The sequence below is a fragment of the Anomaloglossus baeobatrachus genome, chromosome 6, assembly GCF_048569485.1.
Source record: "Anomaloglossus baeobatrachus isolate aAnoBae1 chromosome 6, aAnoBae1.hap1, whole genome shotgun sequence".
Classification (NCBI taxonomy): domain Eukaryota; kingdom Metazoa; phylum Chordata; class Amphibia; order Anura; family Aromobatidae; genus Anomaloglossus; species Anomaloglossus baeobatrachus.
The window spans coordinates 480103068-480118624 of record NC_134358.1 but is presented as its reverse complement, the minus strand read 5'-3'; the positions used below and the strand labels follow the sequence as shown (position 1 = coordinate 480118624).

At 43.4% G+C, this 15557-nt stretch overlaps 1 protein-coding gene across 1 annotated transcript in view; it reads right to left on the bottom strand.

Annotated features, from left to right (window-relative positions):
* LOC142244487 (ferroportin-like) overlaps window positions 1-7456 on the bottom strand; it is a 60275-nt gene extending 52819 nt beyond the window's left edge. The window contains exon 1 of the mRNA XM_075316719.1: window positions 7357-7456. Within this exon, the coding sequence (XP_075172834.1) occupies window positions 7357-7456 (100 nt within the window). The remainder of the gene's footprint in view (window positions 1-7356) is intronic.
* Between the last annotated feature and the right edge of the window lie 8101 nt (window positions 7457-15557).

Sequence of the window (15557 nt, the reverse complement as noted above, 5' to 3'; positions counted from 1 at the left end):
GATGATCCTCCTCTGATCGCCTACCATTGGCATTCATAGAAGATAGTGATTTCTACTATACAGAGCAGTGCTAAAGGAGACTATAAAAACAGTAAAAAAAAAATCAAAATAAGTTCTAAAAAATATCACCCCCCACAAAAGTAAAAATCACCTTTCTTTTGCCATGTTCAAGATAAAACAATAGAAAAAAAAATACATACATTTGATATCACTACAATCAGAAATGTTCGATTTATCAAAATGTTTTTTAAGAATTCAAAACACCAGAATTACATTTTTTGGCTGCTGCAACATTGCAATAAAATACAATAAGAAGCAATCAAAGGGGGCGTGTCTGGGACTCCATGGAGCAGGACGTATAGGGACTGAGCTCCTCCACCCAGGATAAAAACAGCCCTTCAAATAAGCCTTAAAGAGCCGGAATGGGGAAGAAAAGACCGCCAAAAACTACCAAGGAACCCGGGACCCCAGCACGCTCACCCTGGACTACTACCTTACAAAGGAGCCGCCGGGGGAGCGGGAACAGGAGAAGGCGCGGGCGGCTGGAGCGCCACAAAGCACCTACCCCTGGACGGCCGCGGCGGAGGACTGTGCAGAAGGGACCGAGCGAGGATCACCCACCCGCACCGCAGACGGAGGGAGAAGAGAAGATCGGGAACCGGTGGATGCCGGCGGGAACGGGCCCTCCCTCGTGAACAAGATGGCGGCGGAAGTGGCGGAGGCGGCGTGCAGCAACTTACCAGTGCAGCGGCAGGAGCCGGAGCATCGCAAGTCGGGTGAAGCTGCGCGTCTCCAGATTACCAGGCCAGGTGAGAAGCATGTGTTCTCCCCTGACGCGAGCACCGGTAGTTCAGCGGAGACGAAGGTGATCATGCCGCCCCTCCCCCCATAGAACTGTTAGAGCATGGTGGTGGCTGGAGCCCGGCCGCCCCCACAGATAGCATACTAGGGGGTATGGAGCACACAGAGTGGGCCTATGAGGACATGGAGCTGGGGAGTGATGGCCATGAGGAAACAGGAGAGGGGACAAGGAGCGAAGGGGAGACCCTGGGGGGACCCTAGAGCATGGAGGGGCAGACCTTCAACCTGCTGGAATCCCCCAGTCCCCAGGGGATAAAGTGAACATAAAAGAGAGTGGCCTGCCTTCCCCATTGGGGCCACCAACACTACTAAGTGAGGCCCTTACACCCAGGCCTCAAAGAGCCCATAAACCGCCTAGGGACCTGGGGCTCCGGAATTCAAGCCTTATAACTCAACGGGGGGAGACCCTGAGCCAGCTCCTGACCCACCTGCTTTGGAAAGCAACAAGAATAAGGCCCCAGAAAGTATGATGGCCAGACCAGTGACTACACAACCGGGGTGCCCTCCAACAGAGTGGTGGGAATTTGTCAGGCAACTCCCCACCAAGAAAGACTTCCAAACACTCATTTCAGAAGTCAAGGACGCCTGCAAATCTGAAATAGCAACAGTCCGGCAGGACGTTCTTTCCATCTCCAAACGAATAAACCAACTGGAGAATGATCATAGTGAAGCTAGAACAACTATCCGCCACCTCCAGTCCCAAGCCTCCTCTCAAGCTGACGTCATAAGAGAGTTACAGCGCTATATTGAGGATCTAGATAATAGAGGCAGGCGCCATAACATACGGGTCAGGGGCGTGCCTGAGGTCCAAACAAAGGAAGACGTTACAACAATCTTGCAGACCATATTTAATTCGCTCCTCCAGCGGCCCCCGGACAACCCAGTTCCTATGGATAGAGCACATAGGGCTCGCCGCCCCAAAAATCTAAAGGGGAATCCAATATACATTATCTGTCATATCATTAACTTTCAACTTAAAGAAGAAATAATTCTCAAAGCCCGACCGCCAAAACAAGTGATGTACCAGGGCACCAAGATCCAGCTCTTTCAAGATCTCTCGTGGATAACATTGCAACAACGGAGCGCTCTCCGCCCATTACTGTCTTCCTTGCAGGCCCATAATGTTCTTTACAGATGGGGGTTCCCGTTTAGCCTCACCGCACGGAGCGGAGAGACGTCGGCTAGCCTCCGGGCCCCTGCAGACCTGGAGCCTTTTTGTCGGGTTTTTGATCTCCCTGTTCCAGACTTGCCAGACTGGACTTTGCCTCAACAGATGCCGCCGCTTCCTCCGACGTGGCAACCAGCTACTTCACCCCGTAAACGGCGACCTGGGAGTTCAAGAGAAAAGGGGCCCACCTGAAAGTGCCCTCCTATACACTTATGGTTACTTATAGACTCCAGTTGGGGGTTACTTGGCTCATTTATATAGTTTTTCTTGTGCCCTTTTTTTTTTCTTTTGGGGGGGATGTCTCCCCATTCCGGAATCCTGGGGGAGAGCGAGGGCCCGAGGGTCTGATTTGTGGAGTTTCACCACTCACCCACTAGCAGAGTCTGACTAGTCTAGTCGCACGTTGGTTTACAGTGCAGGTTGTACTTAGTGTGACATTTTCTATTTAGAGTGAATGTAAGTCGACTCTGGTACTGGGATAGTGGACGATTGGTATCGTTTACCATATACCTATCTCATAACTGAAAAGTTTCTATTTCATTGTTGAACATAGTTATGTACTTTTCTGTTTCTCTATGTCTAATTTCTATCTACAGGTATGCGCTTAGCCAATTGCAGAAGGGTTTCTGGAGTACATTTCTTACATACACCAAGCGGAGGTTCCGGGCATTAGCCTTTACATTAGAGTATGTTGAGATCCTGGGATGGGTAGGTTAATGAGTCTCAATGTTAAAGGGCTGAATTCTGATGTAAAGAGGAGGCTGGTCCTCCAAGAGATGCAAAAATCAAGGGCGGAAGTGGTGTTTCTACAAGAGACGCACTTCACAGAGAAAAGTTCCTTTAACTTTGCCCGCCATTGGTTTCCCCAATCCTTTTCAGCCACAAACACAAGGAAGAAAGCAGGGGTGGCCATACTGATCTCTCGCACCTGCCCACTCCAAGTGAGTAAGTGGGAAGCGGATCCCTCAGGTCGTTTTTTGATCGTCCAAGGCACTCTAAATGGAATACCACTAATCTTGGGTAACCTGTATGCTCCAAACTCTAACCAGCTTAGATTTATTTCTTCAACATTGTCACGCCTCCCGATGGACCGTGGGACCATTCACATTATAGGGGGAGACTTCAATACGGTATTTTCAGACAAGGCTGATAGGATGCTTGCACCTTCACATCCTATAGGCTCACATAGATCACCACATTTATCCACTGGTTTCTGCAAATTGATCCGCAAACATCAACTGTTTGACCTTTGAAGAATTGACAACCCGACAGCAAGACAATACACCTTCTTCTCACACCCCCATAAATTGCATAGCCGAATTGACTACTTTTTAGGTAACATCCTTACACTTAGAACACTCCAACATGCACAAATTGGCAGTATCACTTGGTTGGACCATGCCCCTGTGTTGATATCTCTTAATCTAACAACCCCCCTCCTGAAACGCACCCACTGGAGACTGAACGAATACTTACTCACCAACATCTCCTCTCGAGAATCTCTCCGGAAGGTCATACAGAACTATTTTACGGAGAATTCTCAGTCTCTTCCATCTTTCCCGATGATATGGGAGGCCCACAAAGCAGTAGTTAGAGGGGAGTGCATAGCCCTGTCTTCTAAGCTCAAAAAGGATTCACAACAGCATTACCGTCAGTGCGAAAGGGACCTCCGTACAGCAGAGAATCAGCTTCACACTCACCCCACTAAAACTCGCCTGAAAAAAGTGATAGACATGGGAACTAAACTAAAAGAGATCTCACATGGAAACATAGAAAGACTCCTGCGTTACTCCCGCCAGAAATACTATGAATACGGCAATAAACCCCATACGATGTTCGCTAGAAAGCTTAGAGACCAAGCGATAACTAATGCCCCATGCGCTATAAAGGATACTACAGGTACCCCTCACTATGACCCCACGAAAATAGCTCAACTTTTCCACACATACTATACGTCGTTGTATTCTATCCCCCCGCTGTTACCAATGACGCATCCGAATAGAACAAAAATATTGAATGACTATTTGACTGACTATCACCTCCCAAAACTGTCCCGGGAGGCATTGGAGGACCTTAATCGAAAGGTGGTGCTAGAGGAGATCCATCAACTCATTAAGGATTTGCCAGGCCACAAAGCCCCGGGCCCTGACGGGTTTACCTATCTATATTATAAGACTTTTGAGGGAGAGCTGTCCACTCATCTAACACACCTTTTCAACCTTTTCATGGAGGGTGACGACATCCCAAATACATTCCTACACTCATATACAACTGTTATTCCTAAAGCAGGAAAGGATCCTATGGAGTGTGCGAGCTACCGTCCTATTAGCCTTCTAAACTCTGATCTTAAGATATTCACTAAATTGCTGACTGACCGCTTAAATAACTGGCTCCCGCATCTGATCCATAAAGATCAGGTAGGATTTGTCCGCTATCGTTAGGCGGGAGACAACACCCGACGGATCTTAAATCTGGTGAACGTGGTAAATAGGGGGGAAGTTGAGGTTCTTCTTTTGGGGCTAGATGCGGAAAAGGCTTTCGACAGGCTGGACTGGTCCTTCATGTTTTCTGTTTTGGGCCATTTCGGCCTGTCGGGGCCATTTGTCTCGGCGCTCAGGGGATTGTATTCTTCTCTTGCGGCGACAATCCGTCTCCCCATGCACATTCAGGGCCCCTCCCTATCAGAAACGGAACCATGCAGGGATGCCCATTGTCCCCCCTGCTTTACGTTCTTAGCATTGAGCCACTGGCGGCGCAAATCCGACATAATCCAGATATTATGGGGGTCAAAGTCCGGGAGAAATCCTTCAAAATAGCCTTATTTGCGGACGACGTCCTGCTGTCTCTGACCAACCCTGTGGTCTCCCTACCAAATCTACATGCAGTAATAGCCCAATATGCTAGGCTCTCGGGATATAAACTTAACTCGGACAAAACTGAGGCCCTACCTTTCAACATTCCGGAAGCTAAATTACAGTCCCTCAAACAAAACTTTAAGTATTCCTGGCGCACAGATTCCCTGCGATACCTGGGAGTCAAGATAACTCCTAACTATAAAACAATATATCAGGCAAATTTCCCACCCTTGATACGAGAAGTTGAAAATAGTCTAAAGAAATGGTCTTCCTTGCAGATCTCTTTTCTAGGTAAAATCGCCACAATTAAAATGTCAATTATTCCTAAATTCCTGTATTTGTTTGAAACTCTCCCAGTGCGAGTACCCCTAGGGGTGCTGAAAAAGATTCAGTCATCACTTTTGCGATTTATTTGGCAGTCGGGAAGACATCGCATTCCGGACTCAGTCCTATGTGCACCACGTACTAAGGGGGGTTTGTCATGCCCGAATATTACACTTTACTATTACACTTCACACCTACGTAGCCTGGCCTCCTGGACGACCTTGCCAGCTTTCAACAAATGGACGGAAACAGAGAAGCTTTGGATGGCACGTTTTCATCCAAGCTCTCTAATCTGGAGTCGCCCTATTGAAACCTCCTCCAGAGATCTCCTGGGCCCAATGGCATTTACAAGAGACTTATGGCGACAGTGTAGGATGAAGTTTCAGCTGGCATCACAGTCTTCCCTGTTAACCCCTTTCTTGTTCACTCCACATTTAACTACAGGCATGAGCCCAGAGGTAGTCGGGCGGTGGGCAGAGGCAGGTCTTTATTGCTTTCGGGATATAGTTGATCCATCCACATAAAAACTCAAGCCATTTCCGGATTTGCGACACCAATATAAGCTACCTTCCCATCTATATTTCTCATATCAACAGATATCACATTTTTTTGCGGATGTTATGAGACGGAGAGAGGTATGCCGTCCTTCGGCATTTGAGACTCTCTGCTCAGGCCGGACCTCGACCAGGGGACTAATCTCAGCCATTTATACAATATTGGTGGCGAGGAATCCCTCAGACACAGTGAAACATACATATATGAAGAGATGGGAGGGCTGGGTGGGAAGACCTCTGTCGGAAGCACTCTGGTCAGTCATTTGGGCGAGGACATTTCGGTCCTCAATTAGCACTCTCTACAAGGAGAACCAAGTTAAAGTCCTTATGACATGGTACCATACCCCGGAGCTTTTGCATAAGTTTAACCGTGCTTGCCCAGATGTCTGTTGGAGATGTGGGCTCAGTGGGGCATCCTTATATCATATATTTTTGACATGCCCAGCCATAGAAAATTTCTGGGAGGAGGTGGAAATCCTGATAGATAAATTGTTGGGTAAAAATGTGAGTAGAGACCCGGTGGTATACCTGTTGAATGCCCTCCCGTCGTTTCTAAGTAAACCCGAGATAAAGTTACTGCTTCATATCCTCACAGCTGCCAAGTGCTTAATTTCATTGTTCTGGAAAAGAGTGGCACCTTCGTCTGTCTCAGATTTATATGCTCGGATAACAGATGTTAGAAATATGGAAAGACTAACGGCCCAGCTTCATAACACAATGGATGGGTTTATAACGACTTGGTCTTTATGGGACGCTTTTGAGGACTCATACCAGATGTAGGACAGAGAAGGCCCCTACTGTAATAGATGTTCATCCCTGCTCATAATATACTACATATTTGTTGGTCCACTTTTGGAAACATCATATTTTTATGTGCAATGATAAATCTATTATTAGATTTTATTCTATTTTCTTTGCCACATATTTGAGTTGACTAATCAACTTAGCATTAAGCAGTGTTTTTCTAGGGGATGGTCTCATAGTTGGTGTCATTTTTTCTTATACACTTTCTATCTGTGGTTTTCATGGATTGCACACGTACCTATGATAGTCTAAAGTAGTCCAAATGTCCGATTGTTTCTTCAGACCAAGTGGTCCGCACAAAAGCATTTAAACTTGTACAATATTATTCCTTATATGTCTGATATCGTTGGATCAAAAGTAGCCAATGAAAGTCTATGGATTCGTGAACAAATTGGACTGCACTCAGATACCATTGTTTTTCACAAGCTGATTCATGGAGGTTTCTCAAGCTTCTCTTATCAGTTTTGATGAAAGTGATCAAACTCTGATGATAAATTCTGGCACCAACTAGACTCTGATCCAAAATGTTGATGAAAACTCGGATCGTGTTTTGCGCACAAGAGAAATCACTGACGTCTGAATAAGCCCTAAGGAGCTGGCCTACATAAAGAGATGGTCTTTTGGAAATGTATATATATATTTATATATTACAAACTGCACTTAATATGCATGGCATTGATACAACTTCATAAATGGAAACAGCACACGTAATGTATATATTACTATATTAAAGCTACGTCTTTTTAGCCTTTTCAGAAAATGGAGAAACAGATTTGTGTGAAATATTTACCAAGTGATTTCTTCTTTTTGCCCTTATCTTGTGTATTAGGTGGCTGTGCTTCTGCCCTTTCATTTTCAGGACCCTCAAATTCTTCTAATTCTTCCAGCATTGCAGATTACTATACACAAAGGAAGCAGCCATTTCAATTTACATGCACTGGCAACCATGCAAACTTTAAATCGTGAAACGTAAAAACTACAAACACCATTGTTCACATTTCGCTTTCCATCAGAGAATGATGTGCTCTGGGCAATATTCATTATGGCAGAGTGTAAAATACTATAGTCTTAAAAAACATTCTAAAATATATCTGCCATGTGTTAAGTGTTCTCTTTATCTAAATTTAAGAGACAGAAATAAATCAATGACGAATAGTAATAAAAACAATATAAATAAGGTGAAACATAAACATAAACAGGCATTGAGTACAAGACTGTCATTTCATGAATATGTTTATATGCCCAGGTATTGCACTGATAAATATATATTATCTTAGAAGTTATAGTCACTTTTCTAACTATAAAAGCTTAGTTTGTAAGATATTTATGATTTAGACACTCGGCTAATAGCATAATGTCCACTACATATAAAAAGCGGCATATTGTAAGATCTAGGAATATTTTGGTGGTACTTACCATTACCATACACACGCAGGATCAAAACGCTCATGTGTCCTAGTGTGTTTTTTCAAACCGTCGCTGGAAACAGTTTGATAATTGGAGAGGGGCCCTCCCAGGCATGGAAAGATGAAATTTCCCAAAAAAAAAAGGAAAAAAAAAGGAGAAGGAAAAGAAAAGGGATGAGATCACTTTATGAAACTTACATGTACACTTGCTAACATGTACCCCATTGTGTAAAAATGCTGGAGGTGCAAATGTTTCATGTTTGTTGTGAAAAGGACAGCCAGCACTTTCTGTCACACGTGACAGGCGAGTACAATGTGCTGTATCTGGGGTCATTCTGAGCTATGGGAATGCAGTGGCTGGAGACTGCCTATGCATTAGGCAGCCTGGGATTTCGTTTTTACAACACAATGGGGAAAAAAGCTGGTCCGATGCACGCAATAAGTGGATTATATGGATACAAGCCTTTTCACTCTCCCGGCGCTACTCATAGCATTATAGCATCAAAACTACTAAATGGCAAATTGTAAAAAATCTCAATAATATATGCTTATTTTTCTGTATTTGCATATAGGGATATTCAGACTGGCATATGGATCACCTCCTCAGTGGAGGATACAATGTGATTTCAGACTCGTTATATCTATAGTAGTGTGCAATAAGATCAGAATCTTCAGGTATGTGTGAAGAACTTGCTCAGACATTTTAGCAGAGGCAGATCTAAGTTTTTCCGCCACCTGGGGCAGGAATTCAATTTGGCGCCCTTCTCAATTGGCTTGGGTAGTCACGATGTGACCGCTCATATGCAATTTGCACATTTACAGTCATATGCCAATTAGCTGCTCTTCCAAACTCTCTTAATGCTTCATTGAGATAAGTTGGAAAAAAAGCTAGTTGTTACGTGACCGTAAGTGTAAAAAAAAATCGCTTATAAGCAAACAGAGCTGAATCCTAAAAGTGAGTATTTTACAGGCTGTGAGGATTGGACAGGCTACAGTGCTTAATTTTATAATTATGAGGTTGTCCAGGTTTGTGTTGAAAGTCTGTAGGCACTCTAAGTGTAGGTATGCTATTTGCATACTTCCAATAACATTCCAACTATACGTGTCTGGCTCACTCGATACCCTTGTTTTAAGCGAGGTAACGTATGTCTAATCAGCATGTGAACGCATGTATGAAAATTGCATACGTACGGGTTCATGAATACCACTCTCACTGCTGGCAGCAGAAAATAATAAGAGCATGCATTGCAGGTGCTGTGAGAATTCAGAAGCTTAAAGTCACACAGACCACGATCATTACATACATACATCACCAGGACCACCATCAGATCATGGTACATAAATTGTAATTTCTGTTCAGACCCATATACATTTGTATGAACCTACAATGCAGTATGTCCTTAACAATGTTAAATAGTTGTTATCCTCTCATCACCAGACTACGGACCAAACAGTAACCATAGAGGAGAATTAATCAGTAACACAAATAAACATTTACATCCAGGTACTTTATAGATTACATCTTCTCTGATTGGAGTCATTCTCTGTCTTTTCTTCATCTTGTCCAGATGCCATGATGACTTTTCAGAGCCACAGCTCGTCTCTGCACACTTCGATCTTCTCTTCCATCATCTTGGCTCAACCTCTATTTATACTTGTGTATTAGGAGTTCCAGCCCTTCAGCCAAAGAGTTTATCTTATTGGCTAAACACCTGTTTAATTCCTACAGTGAATTTGGTTTGTTTCCTTTCCAGCACCTTTCCCTTTTGACCTCTTTTAGGCTTCTGGAAGATTTTACTTGTCCGCTTATTTGAGGGGATCCCGTGCTGATTTTTTTTAATTATTTGAACAAATAATTTTAAAAAACAGCATAGGGTCCCCCCATTTTTTTCAAAACCAGCTAAAGGACAGCAGACAACTGGGGGCTTATATTTTTAGTGTGGGAAGGGCCATGGTTATTTGGCCTTTCCAGCCTAAAAATAGCCTGCATTTGCCCCAGAGGTGGCACATTATTAGATGCGCCAAATCTGGCCCTCTAGTCTGCTCTTCCCATTGCCTTGGTGCAAGATCTGTGGGCATTGAACTGTGGTGAATTCATGCTGTCACCGCTCCTCCTTGCCCGCGGAAGCTCACATATTGCTGTGTGACCCACTGCAGTGACCTGGGGTGACCTCATGAGGTCATTAAGCTGTTTCACTTCCATTGAGAGCTCCTTTGACCGCATATTGTGGGTTCACAGCAACAGCTTCCAAATACAAATGCCACAACTAATAATCTTTAATATTAATAATCTTTATATAGCGCTAACATATTCTGCAGCTCTTTACATACAACTGCAACACTGTCCCCATTGGGGCTCACAATGTAAATTCCCTATCAGTATGTCTTTGGAGTGTGGGAGGAAACCGGAGTACCCGGAGGAAACCCAAGCAAAACACAGGGAGAACATAGAAACTCCTTGTATATGTTGTCCTTGGTGGAATTTAAACCCAGGACCTCAGCACTGCAAGACTGCAGTGCTAACCACTGAGCCACCGTGCCACCCACAACTGAAATCAGCTCTAGACCTTTTACCTTTCCTAATTGATGTTGGATTAATAAGGAAATAGCCCAAGCAGCCCATTAAAGAGCTTTTAAGATAATTGTCCAATTACTTTTGGTCCCTTGAAAAAAAGAGTCAGTTACATATTAAAGAGCCGTAAATACTACGCTCTTACTTCAGTTATAATGTGAATACCCTCAAACTAAAGCTGAGAGTCTGCACTTTAAGCCCATATTGATTATTGTTTTGATAAACAGTAGTAACAAGATTAATAGAAAAAAACGATTCCGGCCCGGAATTGATCCCGGATATGTGGCCAGATGCCAATCTCCATACAAGTCTATGGAGACTAGAATCCGGCAATTAAAAATGGTGGAAGGAGGGATAGGGGCATAGGAGCAAGCAGGCTATACTTACCGAGGCTCTGGCACGGTTGTAACTGCTTTCTGGCCGCTCATTCACTTCCAGGGCCCTCATTACCTTTATGGATAATTCTTTCGGTCTAATATAGCGCAATAAGGATATTTGCTGATATTAATTATTTGAACTTTATTGAATAGGCACTCCTATTATTACAACGCGTTTCAGCAGAATTGCTTTCATCAGGTAAAATAGGAGCAGACCTTTACTTTACCTTTATTGCATAGCCACTGCTTTCTCCACCCATCAGCGTCTGTGATTGGTTGCAGTCAGACATGCCCCCAACCAGAGTGGCAGCATGTCAGATGACTTCTTCCAATCTCAGACGCTATGCACATCTATCATGGTATAAAAATAAATAAATAAAACAATTGGCGTACAGTCCCCCCATATTATGATACCAAGCACAGATAAAGCATACGGCTACAGGCGGCAGCCCACAGCCCTGTGATTATCTTGGTTGTGTCTGAAAATAAAAAGGAACTGCATGCAGATTTTTTTTAAATTATTTAAATAAATAATTTTAAAAACAGAGTCCAGTCCCTGTTGTGAATACATTTGGACTAGGTTCCAGTTTGGGGCTCCCTCTTGTGGTCAGTGCTGGTAGTGAAGTTTGCTTGCTGAATAGAAACCAGACATCTGAGGATGATTGGCAATCAGGTTGTTCTGACTGGGCCTATATAACTGAGTAGTGTTCTCTTGTTCCTGGCCGATGCTCAATGTTGTTTCCTGTGTGCTAAGGACATTCTGAAGCCAGCCCTTCCTTCTGTGTCTACCAGAACTCCTTGCAGATAAGTTTGGTCTTTGAACCTCTGCTGGTAGTTTCCACCTTCTTGTTGTTTTTCTGTTTAGGTACTAAGGCTTATTTCCTATTTTGCCTGTGTGGAGTTCTGGGTGGAGTTGAATCATTCCCTGTTGGGAATGTTTATGTACCTTGCTCCATATTCTATGCATTTTGTTTTGTCATGCTTTGTACTAATTTCAGTCTCTCCACTATATTAGTGTTTTGTTTAGATCCCAGTAACCCCAGAGTACTGATATAGTGGGGGAGAGTCCGTGTGGGCTCAGTATTTTTCCATATCAGGCGTGTTGGTTCTTTTTCTAGGGTATTGCATGGCTGCAGACAGTGCGCTTTTCTGTCCTATCCTATTTAGATAGTTTGGGCCTCATCTTTGCTGAATCTGTTTTCTACTGTGTATTGTGTTTTCCTACATCAGTTATCTTTATATGTGGGGGGCTATCTATATCGTTGGCGACTGCTCCGAGGCAGATTATCCTTTCTTGTATTTCTCTCTGTAGCAATAATTAGTTCTCCGGCTGTGTCGAGGCAACCAGGTCATCGTAGGCACGTCCCACGTGTACTTCTAGTTGTGTTAGTGTTAGGTCTGCAATTCGCTGAGATTCCAACCACTCTGGTAACATTCTGGGTTTCCTAGTTTTTTGTCCTTTTTCGGATCCTCCTCGGTTACTGAATCATAACGGGTCCGCCTCAATTTTGATACCAAACCATGATAAAGTCCGACAGCTGGGGGTTGGTATTCTCAGCCTGGGGAGAGCCATGTTTATTGGACCCTCCAGCCTAAAAATAGCAGCCTGCAACTACTCAGAATTGTTGCATCCAATTGATTTGACAATCCCAGCACTTTACCTGGCTCGTCTCGATTGCCCTGCTGCAGTGGCAATCAGGGTAATAAGAGTTTAATTGCAGCTCACAGGTGCCATTAAGCCCTAGATTAGTAATGGGAGGTGTCTATGAGATGCAGCTAACCTGACCTCAGGGTACTGCATTAAACTCAGTGACCCCACCTGAGGTCAGGTTAGCTGTGATCACAGGAGGAAGGCCGTGGGAACCTCCAACTGTAACTGCAAATCACCTGGGTGATGTCACCACTGATTGCTGAGGCTTAGTTTCTGCCTGGAGTCCACAGAAGGCAATAATTCTCCATGATCACACTTGGCCTTCAGATGTAGCAGAGCTGGAATCGTGGGAATTCGTGTGGATTACATCGGAACTGCAGGGGTGTTGTGAGGTTAATAATGAGGTCAAAGAGGTTTGTTTTTTTTTTGTTTTTTTTTTTTATTTTATTTCAGATAAAGGGAAGCTGCAGGCAGCTATTTTTAGGCTGGGGGCCCAATAAGCATGGATCTCCCCACCCTGAGAATACTAGCCCCCCAACGGTCAGCTTTATCATGGCTGTGTATCAAAATGGGGGGAGACTACACGCAGTTTTTTAAATTATTTATTTAAAAAATTTTTTTTTAAAAAGCCACATTCGGTTCCTCTTACGGTATAAATCAAAAAAAGAAATAATATTGTTGAACTGCTCTTTTTCACAATTTCACCACACTCGGAATTTTCCGCTTTCCAGTACATTACATAACAAAATAATGGTATAATCAAAAGAACAACTTGTCTTGCAAAGAACAAGGCTTTAGAAGGCTATGTCAATGTAAAAATAAAAAGTTATGGCTTGAGGAAGAAAGGGATGAAAAAAATGAAGATGCAAAAATGGAAAATAGCCATGTCAGGGATTAATAGTGTGATCTATTTATTGGCGCTACTTTACTTTATATTGAAAAGCCAAAAAAATTTGCTGTAACAAGTGTTGGAATATGTACAATGTGTAAGTGAATCATAGAGTCTTAGAATGGTAGAGTTATAAGGGACCTCAAGGGCCATCTGATCCAAAACACCCTGCAAGTGCCGGTTTTCCTAAATCATCCCAGTTATGTGTTTATCCAGCTACCACTTGAAGATTTCCATTGCTGGAGAGCTCACTACCTCCCGTGGTAGCCTGTCCCACTCTCTGACTGCCCTCACCGTCAGGCCTCTTTCACACATCCGTGCATTTAAGGCACGTGTGATGGTCTGTGGGGCAGGTCAGTACATTTGTCCATGTGTATGTTCTTTGTGTGCTGTTCATGTGACATCCAGATAGCACATGGACAGCCTGAACTTGTATACTTACCTGTCTCCGACGCTGCTGTTACTAACAGGTCTGTGGTCAGTGCAGTGAATACGCATGAGCATAAGGAGTGGAACCTGGAAGCAACAGCAGTGCTGGAGACAGGTAAATATAAAAATTATTTAATTTTTTTAAAGGAACAGGTGTTTTTTTTCCTGTATGTATCACACCGATGTCACACAGCTGGCATCAGTGTGCTGCTGGTAGAAAACGGACATGTGTGTGCGCCACTTGGACACGTATGTGTGTGCAAACCCATTGAATTGAATGGGTCTGTGTGTGTCCGTGTCTCCGATACATGTGGAAACAGACATCACACGTACAGGAAACACGGACATGTGAAGGAGGCCTTACAATGTTTTTCCTAATGTCTAATCTGTATCTTCTTCCTTTTAGTTTCATGCCATTGCTTCTTGCACTTCCTTATGGTAATGCGAAAAGGGTGATTCCCGCTGCACTAGCCAGATAACTGATAAATAAATGTTAGATGGATAGATAATAGATACAGTAGATAGAAAGAGGTAGATAATAGAGCGATCGCTAGATAGCAAAGTTAATAAATAATGTACAGAAAAAAAATAACCATGGGGTTCCCCTTAATTTTCATAACCAGCACAGGTACAGCAGCAGCTGAAATCCTCAGCACTACCTTGCCTGGTTTTGAAAAATAGAGGGGGTCTCATGCTTTTTTTTTTTCTTTAATTATTTGAACAAATAAAAAAAAAAAAAAAAAAAAAAAAAAAAAAAGGCATACAGGCCCACCCCCCATTTATGAAAACCAGCCAAGGGACAGCAGACACTGGAGCTGACATTTTTAGGGGGGGGATGGGCCATGGTTATGTGGCCCGTAACAGCCTGAAAATGGCAGCCTGTAGTCAGCCCAGAGGTAGCGCATCTATTTGATGCACCAAATCTGGCGCTGTACTCTGCTCCTCCAATTGCCATGTGTGGTGGCAAATGGGGTAATATATGGAGTTGATGAAGCCCTCAAACTGTTCAAAACCACAGCCAAGAAGTTTAGTAACTCTTCAGGTGCTTCACAGGCACTAAAGCAATGTGAAAGGAAAAAAATGAAAATTTTACTTTTTCCCACAAAAATGTTACTTTAGCTCCAAGTTTTGCATTTTCACAAGGGTAACAAGATAAATTACACAACAAATTGTATGGTGCATTTTCTCCTGAGTACAAAGATATCCCATATGTGGTGGAAAACTGCTGTTTTAGCACAGAAGGAAAGGAGCGCTATTTGATTATTCAAACGCAAAATTAACTAGAATCGATTGACACCATGTCACATTACAGAGCCCCTAATCTGCTTAAACAATAGAAAACTCCCACAATTGACTCCATTTTGTAAACTAGATCCCTCGAGGAATTTATCAAGATGTTTGTTGAGCACTTTGAACCCCCAGATGCTTCACAGAATTTTAGAATGTTGAGCAGTGGGGGGAAAAAAACGCACATTTTTCCCCACAAAAATGTTGATTTAGCCCCAAATTTAGCATTATCACAAGGGTAACCGTAGAAAATGCACCATACAATTTGCGGCACAATTTCTCGAGGCATCAGCGTATGTCGTGGAAAATGACTGGTCGCATAGCAGGGGTCAGACGGTAATAAACACCATTTGTCTCTTGGAACACAAAATTGGCTGGAA